The 14,062-nt window shown below is 41.6% G+C and overlaps 1 protein-coding gene across 1 annotated transcript in view; it reads right to left on the reverse strand.

Moving 5' to 3' along the window:
• Positions 1-13,049, reverse strand: part of NR5A2 (nuclear receptor subfamily 5 group A member 2) — a 172,968-nt gene extending 159,919 nt beyond the window's left edge. Inside the window, exon 1 of the mRNA XM_051998699.1 lies at positions 12,858-13,049. Within this exon, the coding sequence (XP_051854659.1) occupies positions 12,858-12,921 (64 nt within the window). The 5' untranslated portion in view covers positions 12,922-13,049. The remainder of the gene's footprint in view (positions 1-12,857) is intronic.
• Between the last annotated feature and the right edge of the window lie 1,013 nt (positions 13,050-14,062).

Below are 14,062 nucleotides of genomic sequence, written 5' to 3' on the forward strand. Positions count from 1 at the left end.
CTCCAATCTCTTATGCCTCCACCCTCAGGGTAGCTGCTAAATCATTCCGAGATCCTATAGCTAGTTTAAGAGTCGACCTCTATCTAAAGAGAGTGCTGGAATGAAAGAAAGTGACTTGGATTGGGGAGGAGGGGGACGCAGGTAGAGAGAAACCCATTTAAAAGAAGTAAAGAGGCCCAGAGGATTGAATTCATTCAAGGAGACGAGGGTGTGTGTGTGTGTGTGTGTGTGTGTGTGTGTTCAAAGGTCTCATTTGCTTCATAACCTGTTCGCCTCTTGGTCTCTCCAGTCATATGGCAAGAATGGGTCTCCGACTCTGCAAGACCTCAAAGGTCACCTTTGAGGACAACATTGCTCAGGCTAGCCAGGTGAAAACCAACATTTGCTGGAGTGGTAGTGATGATGGCAATAAAATGTTTTCTCACCTTTCTTCTTTTTATATCTGAGCTTCCTTGGAAGTTACTCCCCTCCCCCTTTTTTCCCCTTCTTTGACATGGCTCTTGAACCTTCAGACTTCGCAGATTTTGTTAACTTTTTTTTCTTCCATAAAAGACCCAAAGATCAATCTGGGCTTTCAGTTTTTATTCTGGTGCCTCTGTCTCTTTAGGGGACGGATCTGCATGAGGTCCAGCATTTTAAAGAAGTTTTAAAGACCATCTGCTACGCAATAGCATCAACCACCGCCTCAGCATTCAGTGAGTGACGATCTCTTCAAAGTTCTCAGACCTCATCCCAACAAGATAAAAACATTCTTTCCAACATTCTGCGTGAATTCCAAATGCCTCATATTCAGGATCTGCAACTGTGATCCCATAATTATTACAGCCCATCTCAATACACTGGGAAGAATTTGAATCTCAAAAGATCCGAAACGGAGTCTATTTGAATGGCACTGGGATTATGCATTCAAGACCTCACTGTCCACTAGTTAGGGTAACATTAAAAGAAAAATATTGGAATCAGTGCCTTGCATAATCTGCATCTTTATATTAAATGGAGTAGGTCCAACTGCTTACACACTCCCCTTCTCCATCTGACAACTTTCATTTTTCTTTTCAAAGTCTCTGAAGCCACAAGATTATATAATGTGGTTCTTTTAGCCGACTTGTCAGGTTTCAAAGAAAAAAAAAATCAAACACACAGATTTCTGATTATTATTGTTATTACTATTACATCATGATTTCAAAGAATAGTGATTTTTTAAGTGCCTCAGACTTTCAAAATTCTATTTTCAACTTCTTGTAAGTGCACAGTCTGGATTTGAAGGACATGAGTTCAAATACGGATTTTGCTACATACTCCCAGTGTGACCATGGGCAATCAGTTTAATCTCTCTAAACCTCAGTTTCTACATCCGTGAAATGGAATTAGGTTCGATGACCACTGAGATCTCTTATAACTAAATCTAAATGATCCAGATAATATTAAACTGCCCCCTAAATCAACAAAAAGAAACATCTTCTTAATTTAATTTGAATAATGCTTAGTCACCAATGGCTTTGACCCGTCCTGCTATGTTGGATTGTAGTCTCCTCCCAAACTTTGAAGATTAATTAATATTTTAAAAAGCTCATAAAGTACCCTTTATTGCAATTCAGAAAGCCTTCCTAAATCAGTTAAGTGCCCTTTTTAAAATTGTCAACACCAGCTTCTCCGATGAAGAGAAGATCATGCCTTGAAGCACTCATATAGATTAGAGTCGGGTGTCCCAGAGATCCAAATTCTCGGAGGATTAGAGGAGGTTCAGGGTTTAGGGACAGTTGGGGAATGGTGGAGCTGGGGGCGGAGCACAAAGCCGGAGCAGGAGAGATCTGTTAGAGCTATGGGGATTACTAGGTTGTGCCCTCACCAGTAACTAGCCTGATCCATCTGTGGGTTTTTGTACCTCCAATCAGCCAGCGACCTCGCTGTCAGAAAACTTCAACTAGTGAGTTTGGGAAACCCCCAAAAACTTCAAACAAAATAAAACTTTTTTGAGATTGCTCACCAGCTTCTGCAGCTCAATTACTTTCCAACTGCTAACCCCATCCCACCCCACTCCCTGGATACCTAGAACCAGTTTATTCCCGAAGGAGAACGCAGTAGATGCTGACAAAGAGTGGTAATTATCATAGCAGTAAACAATCACAAGTCCATCACTTTACAATAATGAACCTTCCTAGAGGGTAAATGAACCCCCCTCTTCTCCCTCCTTACCAAATCGTGTCGCAAATTACACTTTCCAGTGCCCATGGGAGGAAGAACGTGAGAACTCACAGTAACATTACGGAGAGGACTGCTAGTAAGTGCCCTGCCTGTCGTGAAGCTGACTTGGTTTACTATCCTTAGCTCCAGAGAAACCTAATGTGTGGAGCGTTTTTTCGGCGAGAAGAGCCTAGAAGAACCTAAAGTCATGGAAAGCCGAGGCCCAGGGACCTTAGGCTGGCTGACAACCTGGACAATTCTTTTAGATCAGCCTTTCCAGTTAATCTCAAATCATGTTCCTGGGACTTCTTCGGGCAGTCTTAGTCACGCTTGGGGCTAGAAACAGATTAGCTGTGACTGTCTTCATAAGAAGGCTGAGAGGCCGGGGAAAAACTAAGACGAGTTTGTGAGATTTTTCCTCTCTTTCCTTAAAATCATCTCCTATGGAGAGGCGCCTCTATATCACCTTAAGGTAAGACCCTCCAACTACCTATCTCGGTCCACTTTGCTGTAACCATTGGGTTTACCTTACAATATCACGCGGAACCAGAATGGGGCACAAATTGGATCGCAGCGTAAATGTGCCATGCTTCCCACCCTATCTCTTCCTCCAAGTCAAGTCCTTCTGAAGCAAGTTTCACGGCACCTGCCTTTCCCTCTCCACTCTCTTTGCAGATTCTCTTCCCACCCCATCCCCTAATCTAATTTCAGGTTGCTTCTAGCTTTTCCAGACAGATGCCTTGAGAAATTTTGCAAATATCTAATGACATTGCTGTGAACGATTTGGACCTAATGGTTGGGGGTGGAGATGTGGGCGGAGCGGAGACGCGAAATCTACGCCGAGATAGAGGTGATAACTGTGGACTGCTGAGCAGTCCAAATCTGACAGACCAATTCACAAAAACTTAAACCCATCCCTCAAGAAGTAGGGTACTAACTGAAAACAGGTAACTTCCCACTGGAGGTGGAGGTGACAAAACTCCTCCCTCACCCTAAGGAGGGATGACTAGGCTTTAGTTTCTGGGGATAATTGAACTTGGAGCTCCTCAAAGCTCTGCCTCAGAAGCAGGAACCTTGCAACCCTTGGAGGAAGCTCCAGTTTAATTACCATCTCACTCCCATTTCTTCTAGGCCTCTCTGCCAACTTCTCTCAAAGTCTCTCCCTCACTCCCTTCCCCCTCCCTTCTCCCCCCCCCCCCCCCCGCACTCCTTTCCGCCCATCCTCTCTCCTTACAATCAAGACTTCTCTCCTGAGTTCCCCCGTCTTAGTTCTGACTTTGTCTTGAAGGTCTTGATTGACGGTTCCAATTATAAAAGATGATGGCTTGGGGAGGCTCCCGTAGCCTTGATTAGCCCTAAGAGCACGGTCCTAGAATATTTTATCCATCCACCGGGCTGCAATGGAAGTGTGTGCTTCCATTAACACTAAAAGCAGGGAAGCCAAGGAGATCTGTTTTGCGCTTCCACCACCGTCCCCATCCTTACCCCACAATATACACTTGCATTGGTTCATTCCCCCTCATTCATTTCCCCGTTTCTTTTCTAGATGCGCTTCCCTCACTTGTCTCCTTTCCTCCCGCCCCCAGCTTCCCTTCCCCAATTATCGCTTCAACTTTTCACTTCCTCAGCTCCGCACTCCAGAGAGGGCATTGAGAACAGCCGGTACTTGACATGATAAGTGAAGGGTCGCGCAACCCTGAGGACTTTTAACCTGGTGCAGCCTGGACAGTGAAATGTCAAGATTTTCAAGAGTGGTTCTAGTTTCCCGGCATCTATTGCGCAATCGGCGCTTTACATGCTCTGTAAGTTTTCCCGGCTTTCAACTGGGTTTAAGCGCTGTGGGAAAAGAAGGTAGAGGAACCCTGCGCTCGGGTTCCCCGAAAAAGCTACTGGTTCTTGCTTAGCTAGAAAAGCTCTACTTTTGTCCCAGGAAATTTATTTTCCATGGAGTCGTCCCACAGAATCTACTCTCCCCTCTTCCATGTTACTCGCCAGTTGTAGTCAATTAGAACAATTAGAAAAACCAGGAGAGTTCATTCTTTCTCGCTAACCGTGTATCTGTGTCTACTCAACTTTCACAGCGCTAGGAGCAGCAGAGACTATGTAAACATCAGCGCACTATGAGACCGCAGAAGTCTAAGGCGGGAACTGAAAGCTTCGCGATCATGTCTGGTTCTCTCTCCCCATTTCCCCCTTCCCCCCTCAGTTTTGTGTCCCACCGAGGCACATGTCTGAAAGCGCTCGTACAGTAAAGAGCCCCAAAGAACTCCTGACTTCTGAAGAATGTGTTTATCGAAACACAATAATCCAAGGTTCTCAAGAAGAAAAGCTCTTGGCAAACCTTAATGGCTCTCTATCAATGTGTTATTATAATGATTGTCATCAATATTTCCCATGAGCCGTTCTCCAACCACTTTCCCTATCCCACTGTTGTTCCAGTTCTTGTTTCAGGGAGAAGAAATACTTTTCAGTACCATGGGACGTTTTTGCTAAACAGCCTTTGCAATCAATCTCAGGGGCTTCTGAAAGAGTCTGTCCATTCAACTTGAGCACGTTCCTCCTTTTCTTTCCTTTATGTGACACCTCGCTTTGTAAACAGTCATAGTTCTTTAAAAATCCAGTGTCAGCCGCACACCTACTTATCCCAAAAAGCTGTTGGAAGAATGTCTTTCATACTAAATCTATAATGTACAATTAACAATTTAAAAAATTTTCCATGATTGTAATAGAAACATAAAACATAGAGTTGGAGCAGTTAATTGGGCAGGTTAGGCAAAAACTAAACCAAACCAAACCTAAACCACACCTAAGATCACACCCACACTAAAACAGTACTGCCATTGTTGGGTTATCTTGATGTCAAAAATCCTAATTGCCAGACACATATCTACTTTCTTGGAGAGTCACTGAATTTTCCCTTTTCTTTTGCTGGTGTAGATCCACAAGTTCCAGGACAGTGTGCCCACTTTCTCTATCAGTGCATTTTGTTGGGGACTTTGAGTTCTAGGTCTCTCTTGCTAAGTCTTGAAAATTCTCTGGGTATGATAAGAAGAAATGGGCTCTTACAGGGTAGCACAATCTGTCCTCTTTACTGTAATTGTAAATAGATATATGAGTCATCTTCAGTCAAAAGGAAGAGTAGGCTTATGTGCTTTCCAATTCATCTACAACCAACCCCAGAACACTTAGTTACATTCTGTTTTACCATAAGTGAATATTATCTCAGCCTGATCATTGTACAATCAGCAGGGCTCAGAGAAACTATAAACTTGCTGAGGAATACATCCATATATAGGTACACATATAACATACACACTTATGCATATAATTCAAAAAACTTAATATTAGAAAACATTTAATGATGATAAAACAAGCTTCCTATTGACCACTATAAGGACAGTAACCAAGCCATCTGTGTTGTGATCCCATGTTAGCTTTGTGTGTAAAATTTATAAACTTACCTAGACTGAAAACACATAGAGGGCCTTGGCAACTCAAGCTTCTTCTGTATCCCACCCAATGTAACCAGCATTCAATAAAATATTTGGAATTAAATAAGTTATTGAAGATATATTCTGAAGGTTTTCATTTCCATCAAGATTTAAGACCAAGGATTGTCTGCACTTGGTTTTGATGTTGGGCCAACCAAACCATCTTTGTTAAAAGAAGAAAATTATATAGGACCTGGGGAGGTAGAGAACTGCAATTTACTTTTAGAAGCTAAATGTTGTTCCGATTAGCTGTTGAAGTTCTCTCTAATTGAAGCCATTACTATGTAACACTTTTAAAAAGAGGCCCAAGGTGCATATTCCATCACTCTCTTAAGCTGGGGCTTTTTTGGAATTATCTTCTGGGTTCTAGTCCCATTTTAATAATTGGAAGTAGAACAATGAGTAAAATAATTTTCTGGCTTTATCAATATTCCTTTCCTCACGTGGTTTGCACGAAGTTCCTTATAGTTCCCTGACTGCTAATCTTTCCAGGAGAGTACTCAATCACAATAAGGTTTTCTGAGTCAAAATCTAGAAGGGGAAGGGATGCTGAAATGGTATCTATTAAGTCTGCAGAAGGAAGACAGATCATACACAGATTCTGAGTTAATAAAGCAGGATCTAAATGTATGAACTAGAAAGCCTTAGCTTGGGCATGTTATCAGCACCTTTCCATGCTGTAGGCAAAAACAGCACAGACATGCATATACATACATATATACATACACACATATATGCATTTATTTCCTTTCTCAATTCCGTACCTCCTCCAGTGCTCTGTCCCTATCCTCTCTCATCCTTCCATCCCCCATTCTGCCCAGCAACTGATGTCCTTATGACGACCTCCTTCATCTTCCCCTTTCCTCCCCTCCCATTCTAATCCCCCTCCAGCTCCCCTTTCTTAAACTCAGTAGCTCATTTTGAGTGATTCTGCTGCCATCTGCGCTCCACAGAAGCTTTTGTAACAATTAGATGCCTCGCCTTTCGTCCCAGTTCCCTTTCAGCACCCTGTCTGTCTGTCAGTCTCGCTCCTTCTGCTGGTTGTCATTGGAGACCACACAGCTTGCGGTATCCTAACGTTTATCCTTACATCCCACCAGCCTTGGGAATATTTCTAGAGAAACTTAGCACTAACAGGCAAGCGGGATTTTTACAACAGATTTTCCTCCTCAAGAATGGCTAGTTCTGTGCGCTGCTTGGTTATTGAGACCTAGACTCTTCCCCCTCACTACTTTTCCCTTTCTTCCCCCTTTTCTTTCCCTTTGACCCCTGCCCAAGGATCCTCATGAAGGGTGTCAGTTATTCAGCTGGCTTGAGTAGGAGGAACCAAAACAATATCTTTAAATATCTTACCGAAGACCCACAGTCTTGTACCTACACTTCTACGTTGTGTTTTTCCCTCTGCCTTAACGGGTTTCCCTTCTCCCCTAAAAAGGGGCGTGCACAGGTCAAAAAACCCCAAACTCTCCAAAACCTTAAATACCAGCAAAAGTTCCCAGGAAACCCATTACTTATGTGAAAGAGAAATTTAAAATTATTACTTCGGGTAGGCAGGGGAGAATGATCACTATTCAACTTGCATCATTCGGGGATCATTCTAAAAGCAACCGTGCATATTGGGACACGAATCCTCCCTTTGTGTTGTCATGCTCAAACACTGAACAATATTCTTCTTAGTACATTTTTACTATATTACCACAACCAAAACTGCCATCTGAACTAAGTCATTTGTAATTTGAAAGCCTCTGTCTCTGTCTCTCCTCGGTCTCTGTCTCTTTCTTTCTTTCCCTCCCTCCCTCCCTCCCTTCCTCCCCCCTCCTTCTTTCCCTCTCTTCCTCCCCTTTGCTCTGTCTCTGTTTCCGTGACTCTCTGTTTCTGTTTATGTCTCTCTCTCTGTGTCTCTGTCTCCCTGTCTCTGTGTCACTGTCTCTGTTTCTCGATCTCTGTCTTTTTGTTTGTCACCGTCTCTGTGTATCCATCTCTCTATAGGTCTATGTCTGTCTTCGTGTCTCTGTCTTTCTGTGTGTCTCTTTCTCTTGTCTGTCTCTGTCTCTGTCTACTTCTGTCTGTCTCTGTCTGTCTCTATCTTTGTCTCTGTGTCTCTGTGTATCTCTCTCTCTCTCTTTGTCACAGTAACTAAATCAGCCCTTCTTGTTGGTCTGTCAGTTTGTGTGTCTCTTTCTTCGCTTTCTAAAAGGTATAAGAAAAAAGCTTCCAATTTTAGAGCAATTGTTCTATAAAACAATCTTGTATTCATTCCCGTCCCTCAATTTTTCAAGTTAATGGTGGACAGACTTTATTCCTGCTTTCCACTCTTTTTGTCCTTAAGCCCCAAAATCCCTAACGCTAGGGATTCTCAGAAGAGTGAACAGAACTTTCGAGCAAAGCTCAATCAATAAGAGTGCGGGGATGGTAAAAAATAAAACAAAACAAAACCAAAAAACAGCCAGATAAGTGTACGGAGTCGGACTCAGAGAGTTGTGCAAAGAGGTGAGAGATGCCAGATTCCGCCGCTTCAAGTTAAAGAAAGTAGCGACTGTGGACTTGGGGCACCGTGTGTGTGTGTGTGTGTGTGTGTGTGTGTGTGTGTGTGTGTGTGTGTGTGTGCTTCTTCACAATCCGGCTCTTCCAACAGCTCTGCTCATGTTCAAAGAAAATCAAAGTCAGTTCTAGGCACTGAGAGGAGACATCAATCCAAAGGAGAAAGCCCACTGGTCACCATGCAACCTTCTTATTTGTCCCTCTCTTAGTCTCGAAGAACACAGCGCACTGCCCTTTCCGCCCCTTCCCCCTCTCCAGTGCTTTTTTCATAAGTAAACTTTTTTTTTTTTTTTAAATAAGCAATCAATTACAGTAATTTGCTGTTTTCCCAAAAGGAATTTGGAGAGCCTAGCAGAGGCAAGGGAGGAAAGGGACCGAGGGAGGAGCTGGGGGAGGGGGAACGGGAGGGAGGGAGGGAGGAGAGGACACACACACACAGAGACAGAGAGACAAAGAGAAAGGAAAGGAAGGGAAAGAGAGAGAGGGGAGTAGGGAAGAGAGAGAAAGAAAGAAAGAGAGAGAGAGAGAGAGAGAGAGAGAGAGAGAGAGAGAGAGAGAGAGAGAGAGAGAGAGAGAGAGCTGTTAAGTTCGTCTCCACCGACAGAGATGCGTGCTGCGGCAGTCTCACAAGGGAACCAATGCCTTTGGGTAAATGACATTCTTAGCTGTTGTAAAAAAAAAAAAGGCGCTAGGTCCGGGTTAGGGTGACACGCTTGGTTATCTCACTTTGCACTGAGTAAGATGTTCTTTTAAAGACCAAGATATGCACGGAGTTTGATAAACTTTCTTGGCACTGGATACCAGTCAGTCTCTTTTGAGTTGTGTATGGGAACATGTTTTGGGGAAAGGTACAGAGAGATAACATTAAATGTGAGGTGCAACACATTGTTTATATCATACATTCATAAGTAATTGAATATAATTGAATAACTGCATTCAGAGAATGCATGGTGTTCTGTGTAATGCATTATTTGCAAAATATTTAATAACATATATAAGTAAACTAGAATGCATAACACATAGTATAGCAATACTTCATTGCATATATTTCCCCAGGAATATACCCATTAATTAGCTAAAGAATGCTTGGAGAATCATAGAAAAGACTCTTGGATCTCCTGACAAATCAGCTTCAGACTTATAGTACTCCCGCAGAATCATGGAATATTAGAATTGGAAGACACTTTAGAAGTCATCTACTCCAGAATAGTCACTTTACAAAGGGGGAAATTGAGGTCTGGAGAAGAGAATTAACAGGATCTAGATAGTGTCAGAACTGGGATTAGAACTATAGTTTCCTGTCTCTTAGTCTGTGTTCTTCATCCAGATGAAAGGAGTGAACTTCACTCATATACTTTCCAGTTCTAATTTGAAAAAAAAAAATATATATATATATATTTACCACTGTGGACATCTCTAAAGGATACTCCTCCATATTATCCTTTTGCATAAATATCTAACCACACAGAGTTACACATCTATATATCTAAATCTATATCTAAGTGTCTATAAAATCTATGGCATGTTTGGAGTACAAAGCCTTTGACAATGGACCAGATCTAATCACCTGTTTCCCAATCTCTCTTTGGATTTTGCTTCTGTTCCAAGCAACTAGAACACAGCATCAAACTTCTGAAAGTAGTATAAGTTATATAATTGGAACCAGATAACCATAGGCAGGTAACTAAAGGGCCTTAAAACTTTTTTTTTCTTTTTGGAAAGGGAATGCTCTTTCATTTACCCTCTGACTATCTCATTTCTTCTCTAAAAGCTGTCAGCTCAGATCAGCCTGGAACCTTCTATATAAAACTTCAGTTTGGTATAGATCTGTGCTGGCATATAGTAGGTACTTAATAAATTCTTGCTGACTTGGTTGTATACTAAATCCACTAGAGCTCTTTGGGTTGATTTGGAACATAGCCCAATATGACTGCAATGGGAATAGAGTGAAGAAGGAGGCATAAGTGTTCTGAGAAGGAATTGGACCCCAAAAGAGGCCCCTGGTTCCGGGGAACCAGCTGTGGAATTCTATCTCCCACCTAGGTCTGACGCCAGGAAGCGCTAGGACAGGTTTAAGGTGTCAGAGTGTTGGGGAGAGTGGACACTGGCTGAAGTGATGAGTGAGTACCGATGTCTGAACTCAGTCAGGATAAGCCCCAGAGGCTTGAGAGACCTGCCACTCGAGCCTCTCTTCTCCCCAGATCCTTTGATAGAGGAGGAAGAAGTAGCACTGGCTCCTGGGCCAAGGGATCCTCAGCCTCTTAGCCTGGGAGAAAGCTTTCATTTCTAAAGTTACTTGGAAAGTCACCTGGAGCAATCTGTGTAAATATCTCTGTGTTTATTTGTCTTTACCTCTGTCTCTATATGTGTCTGTCTCTCACTGACAGGGATATAGGAAAGAGGTGAAGGGAAATGGTGTTCTCCATTGGCGGAAAGCAGGAAAAAGCATCAATTTTCTTCCCTCTACTTCTTCCTCTATCTCATGCCTCCCATCCCACAAATTTTTCCAAATCAGAACAATACCATTTTTTCCTCCTCCACCTGCTAGAAAACAAGTTCTAAGGAAGAACATCCAGCAAAGTAAAGCAAAGCAGCACAGGGGAGTAGGTCAATGTCTCCATTCTGCCCTCATCTCCTCCTGGCCTCAGACCTAGAGTTAGAGGGAACAAATCATGACCATTCACTGTCTTGGTTCTCTGAAGAATGAGGTATAAATTAGTACTTGTACTTGTGTGTTGGGAGTGTGGGGAGAGCAGGGAAAGTTGTTTTGGTCCTACAGTCTTTTGGTCAAAAATATTTGTAATGTGGATCCTTGTTTCCCTGATTGAGGGTTTCTCTTTCTATCACTAGCTCTCAGCTAGAACACCATAAAAGTGTTCATTGTTATTGCTCTAAGTAGCATGGTTCAAACACTGTTCAGGCATAGTCCTGAGATTATGCTCAGTCCGGGGTCCTAAAGCCAGAGTTACAGACACTTGGCCTAAGTACACTTGAGCTTTTTTTGGTACACCATTCCAACATCTCTTTAGAGTTTTTTTGTCCCAGTGATTCAACAACCCTAAGTGGAATAAATGGTTGGAGGGAGATGCAGATGAAAGAGCACTACATTCTACGGGAAGGTTTTGTCTGGTGAAAATGAATGCTCTTTGTCTCCTTCAACTCTCTTTGCCATATATTTGTCTTTTTATCTTTCTTCCCTCCCTCTCCCCCTCTCCCTTTCTCCCAACTTCCCTTCCTCTCTCCTTCCCTCCCTCCTTCTCTCCTTCCCTCCCTCCCTCCCTTCCTCTTTTCCTCTCCCTTCCTTTTTCTTTTCCTTCCTCCCTCCCTCTTTTTCTCCCTCCCTCCCTCTCTCTCTTTCTCCCTGCTTCCCACCCTCTCTTTCTCCCTTTCTCCCTCCCTCCCTCCCTTCCTTCCTCCTTTTATCTCTCCTCCCTCTTTCCCATTTTTCTCCCCCCTCTCTCCCTCCCCTCCTTTCTCCCCCTTTCCCCTTTTCTCCCTCCTCTCCTCTTCTCTCCCTCCCTCATTTCTTACCTTCCTCCCTCCCTCCCTCTCTCCCTTCCTTCCTTGCTTCCTTCCTTCCTTCCTTCCTTCTTTGCTTCCTTAAATCCATCTAGTTTGTGTTGCACTGTTGCCTCTTCTAACTTTTCATTTTCCTGAGGACAATACAAAATTTTTGTAACCATTTCCTTAAGTGATATGTTTTAGGGCATTGTTGACTCAAAAAAATAGCATTTAGTGGATTCAGTCTGTTATAGTAAACAGAAAGAAATAAAAAGAAGACTAATTTCTCTTCTTGTTACCTAAGAACTCAAACTTTGTGAAGCTCATGACAGGTGACTTGAAACTTCAGAAAGAAACAGCATTCTGACCAATCTGAAAGTCCAAGATAATATAACATATGTTGCTAGAAGGGAATACTTGTCTTAGAATTAATGTTCAAAAGCCAAGGAAGAATAGACAACGTGCCCATTAGCCCAGCCTCCACATAACTTCTCTTAGTCCTTTAACTGTGGAACTAACTTGTCTTAAATAACACATCTGTGGTTATTAATTTTTTCACACTAAGTTAAGCCTAGCTTTAACAAAGCTCCATGTTTTTAAAGATAGAAACACACTACAAGTTTTCATCAAAGTGTCAGAATGCTGGGACACAAATACTGTAACACAGAAGAAATTCTACAGAGTTCGCAAGTATTATTTGAAAAAAAAATGTAGTTTACATTTGACTGTTTGATAATCACTCCAAATGGCTAGTCTTGAACGCCTGCCTATTTTCAAACTCAATCTTTTTATCCTTAAATGATTATCCTTAAAACGATTATTGAAGAACAATAGTCTAAATGGAGATGACATGTTATGAATTATATTTTCCAACTAATTTAGGCTAGTACATATGACAGATGAAAAAATCATTTATTCTGGATATAGTGAAAGAATTTTTATCTATTGAAATAATTAATTTCTTTCTTTAAAATTCTTGAGATACACATGCACAATCTATATGCTTGTTAACTCTAGGAAGTTCAACTTTGTAAAACAACAACAACAAAGTGAAAAGCAATGATTTGCAAAGGTGATTCACTTGATAAGATTTCATTACATTAAAGCAGATACATCACAAGTGGAGTAGTTTGTACTTACTGATAGGCGTTAGTCCATGCTTTACTGATTCCTGGATGCCGTCAGTATCAGAACTAGAAGACATTCTTAGGTATAATTATAGGTCACTCTTGGACTTAAAGCATATACCATTGAGGAAGATAAAGGTGAAACTTGTCAAATTTTCTGGCCTTGGGAAAGATACTACAGACTATAGTAACTTTCAGTGAAAGTTAACCAACCTCCCTCACACACACACACACACACACACACACACACACACATACACACACACACACACACATACACACACACACACACACACAAATGTTCAAGAATTCAAAAAGTAACAAGCAGATCTTTCACTGGACTCTGTACTTTTTTCCAACATTAGTGACCTGTTGTAAACCATGGATCCAGTTTCATGATGGTCTCTAATCAGAGGAATTGAAACTTATGGTAGGCTTGACCCCATCACGTGGTTTTGTGCAGGTTGATAAGAGCACCCTGTTATAAAGTGACAGCAAAAGAGATAAGAGCTCCTGGCAGATAAAGGCAGAGAAATGATTAACTCAGAAGGGGAGAGGTGCTATACAGCAGAGAGTGAAAAGTTGTAAAATTGTGGGTCAGAGGATCATACTTAGTGGACAAAACTCCATACCAACTTAAATCTAGTAACTAAAAATTTAGGCTTGTGATATGTCCCCTAGATGTTGTCACTGCTTTGCATAGAGGAGAGCATACATCACTGTAATGGCTTCTACAAATACACTTTAAATGATAACAATGGCTGACAAAATTAATTCCTTTAGAGATGATTGCGAATATGATTGACACTTTGAATCACTAGTAGTAAGACTTTTCGAGTCTAAGGTTATTTATTTATTTAGTTTTGGCTGACCAAACCTTTTTTATTGCACCTACTCATTAGACAGAGGGCTAACCTTACCTTGTTTGTAAGTTGATCAATTGGTTAAGAGGGCAACCTATTTCCCCCCAATAAAGTAAAACTTTTACTTTGAGGTTAAGTATTGCTACGATGGGAAAATCATATATGTTGAATACCTCTTACACAATTTTAAAAATTGTTTTTCCTGGCTGGGTTCATCAAACATTCAGATTGGTGGCTTTTTACTGAGCTGAATTGCTGGAAGAATATTGTTAGAAGGACCAATAGTGCTTTTTACTTATTTATTTTTTCCAAGTTTGATGTTTAGATATGCATTGAATAGCTATGCTTTTCTTTA

Source organism: Antechinus flavipes, chromosome 4 (genome assembly GCF_016432865.1).
Source record: "Antechinus flavipes isolate AdamAnt ecotype Samford, QLD, Australia chromosome 4, AdamAnt_v2, whole genome shotgun sequence".
NCBI classification, from domain to species: Eukaryota; Metazoa; Chordata; class Mammalia; order Dasyuromorphia; family Dasyuridae; genus Antechinus; species Antechinus flavipes.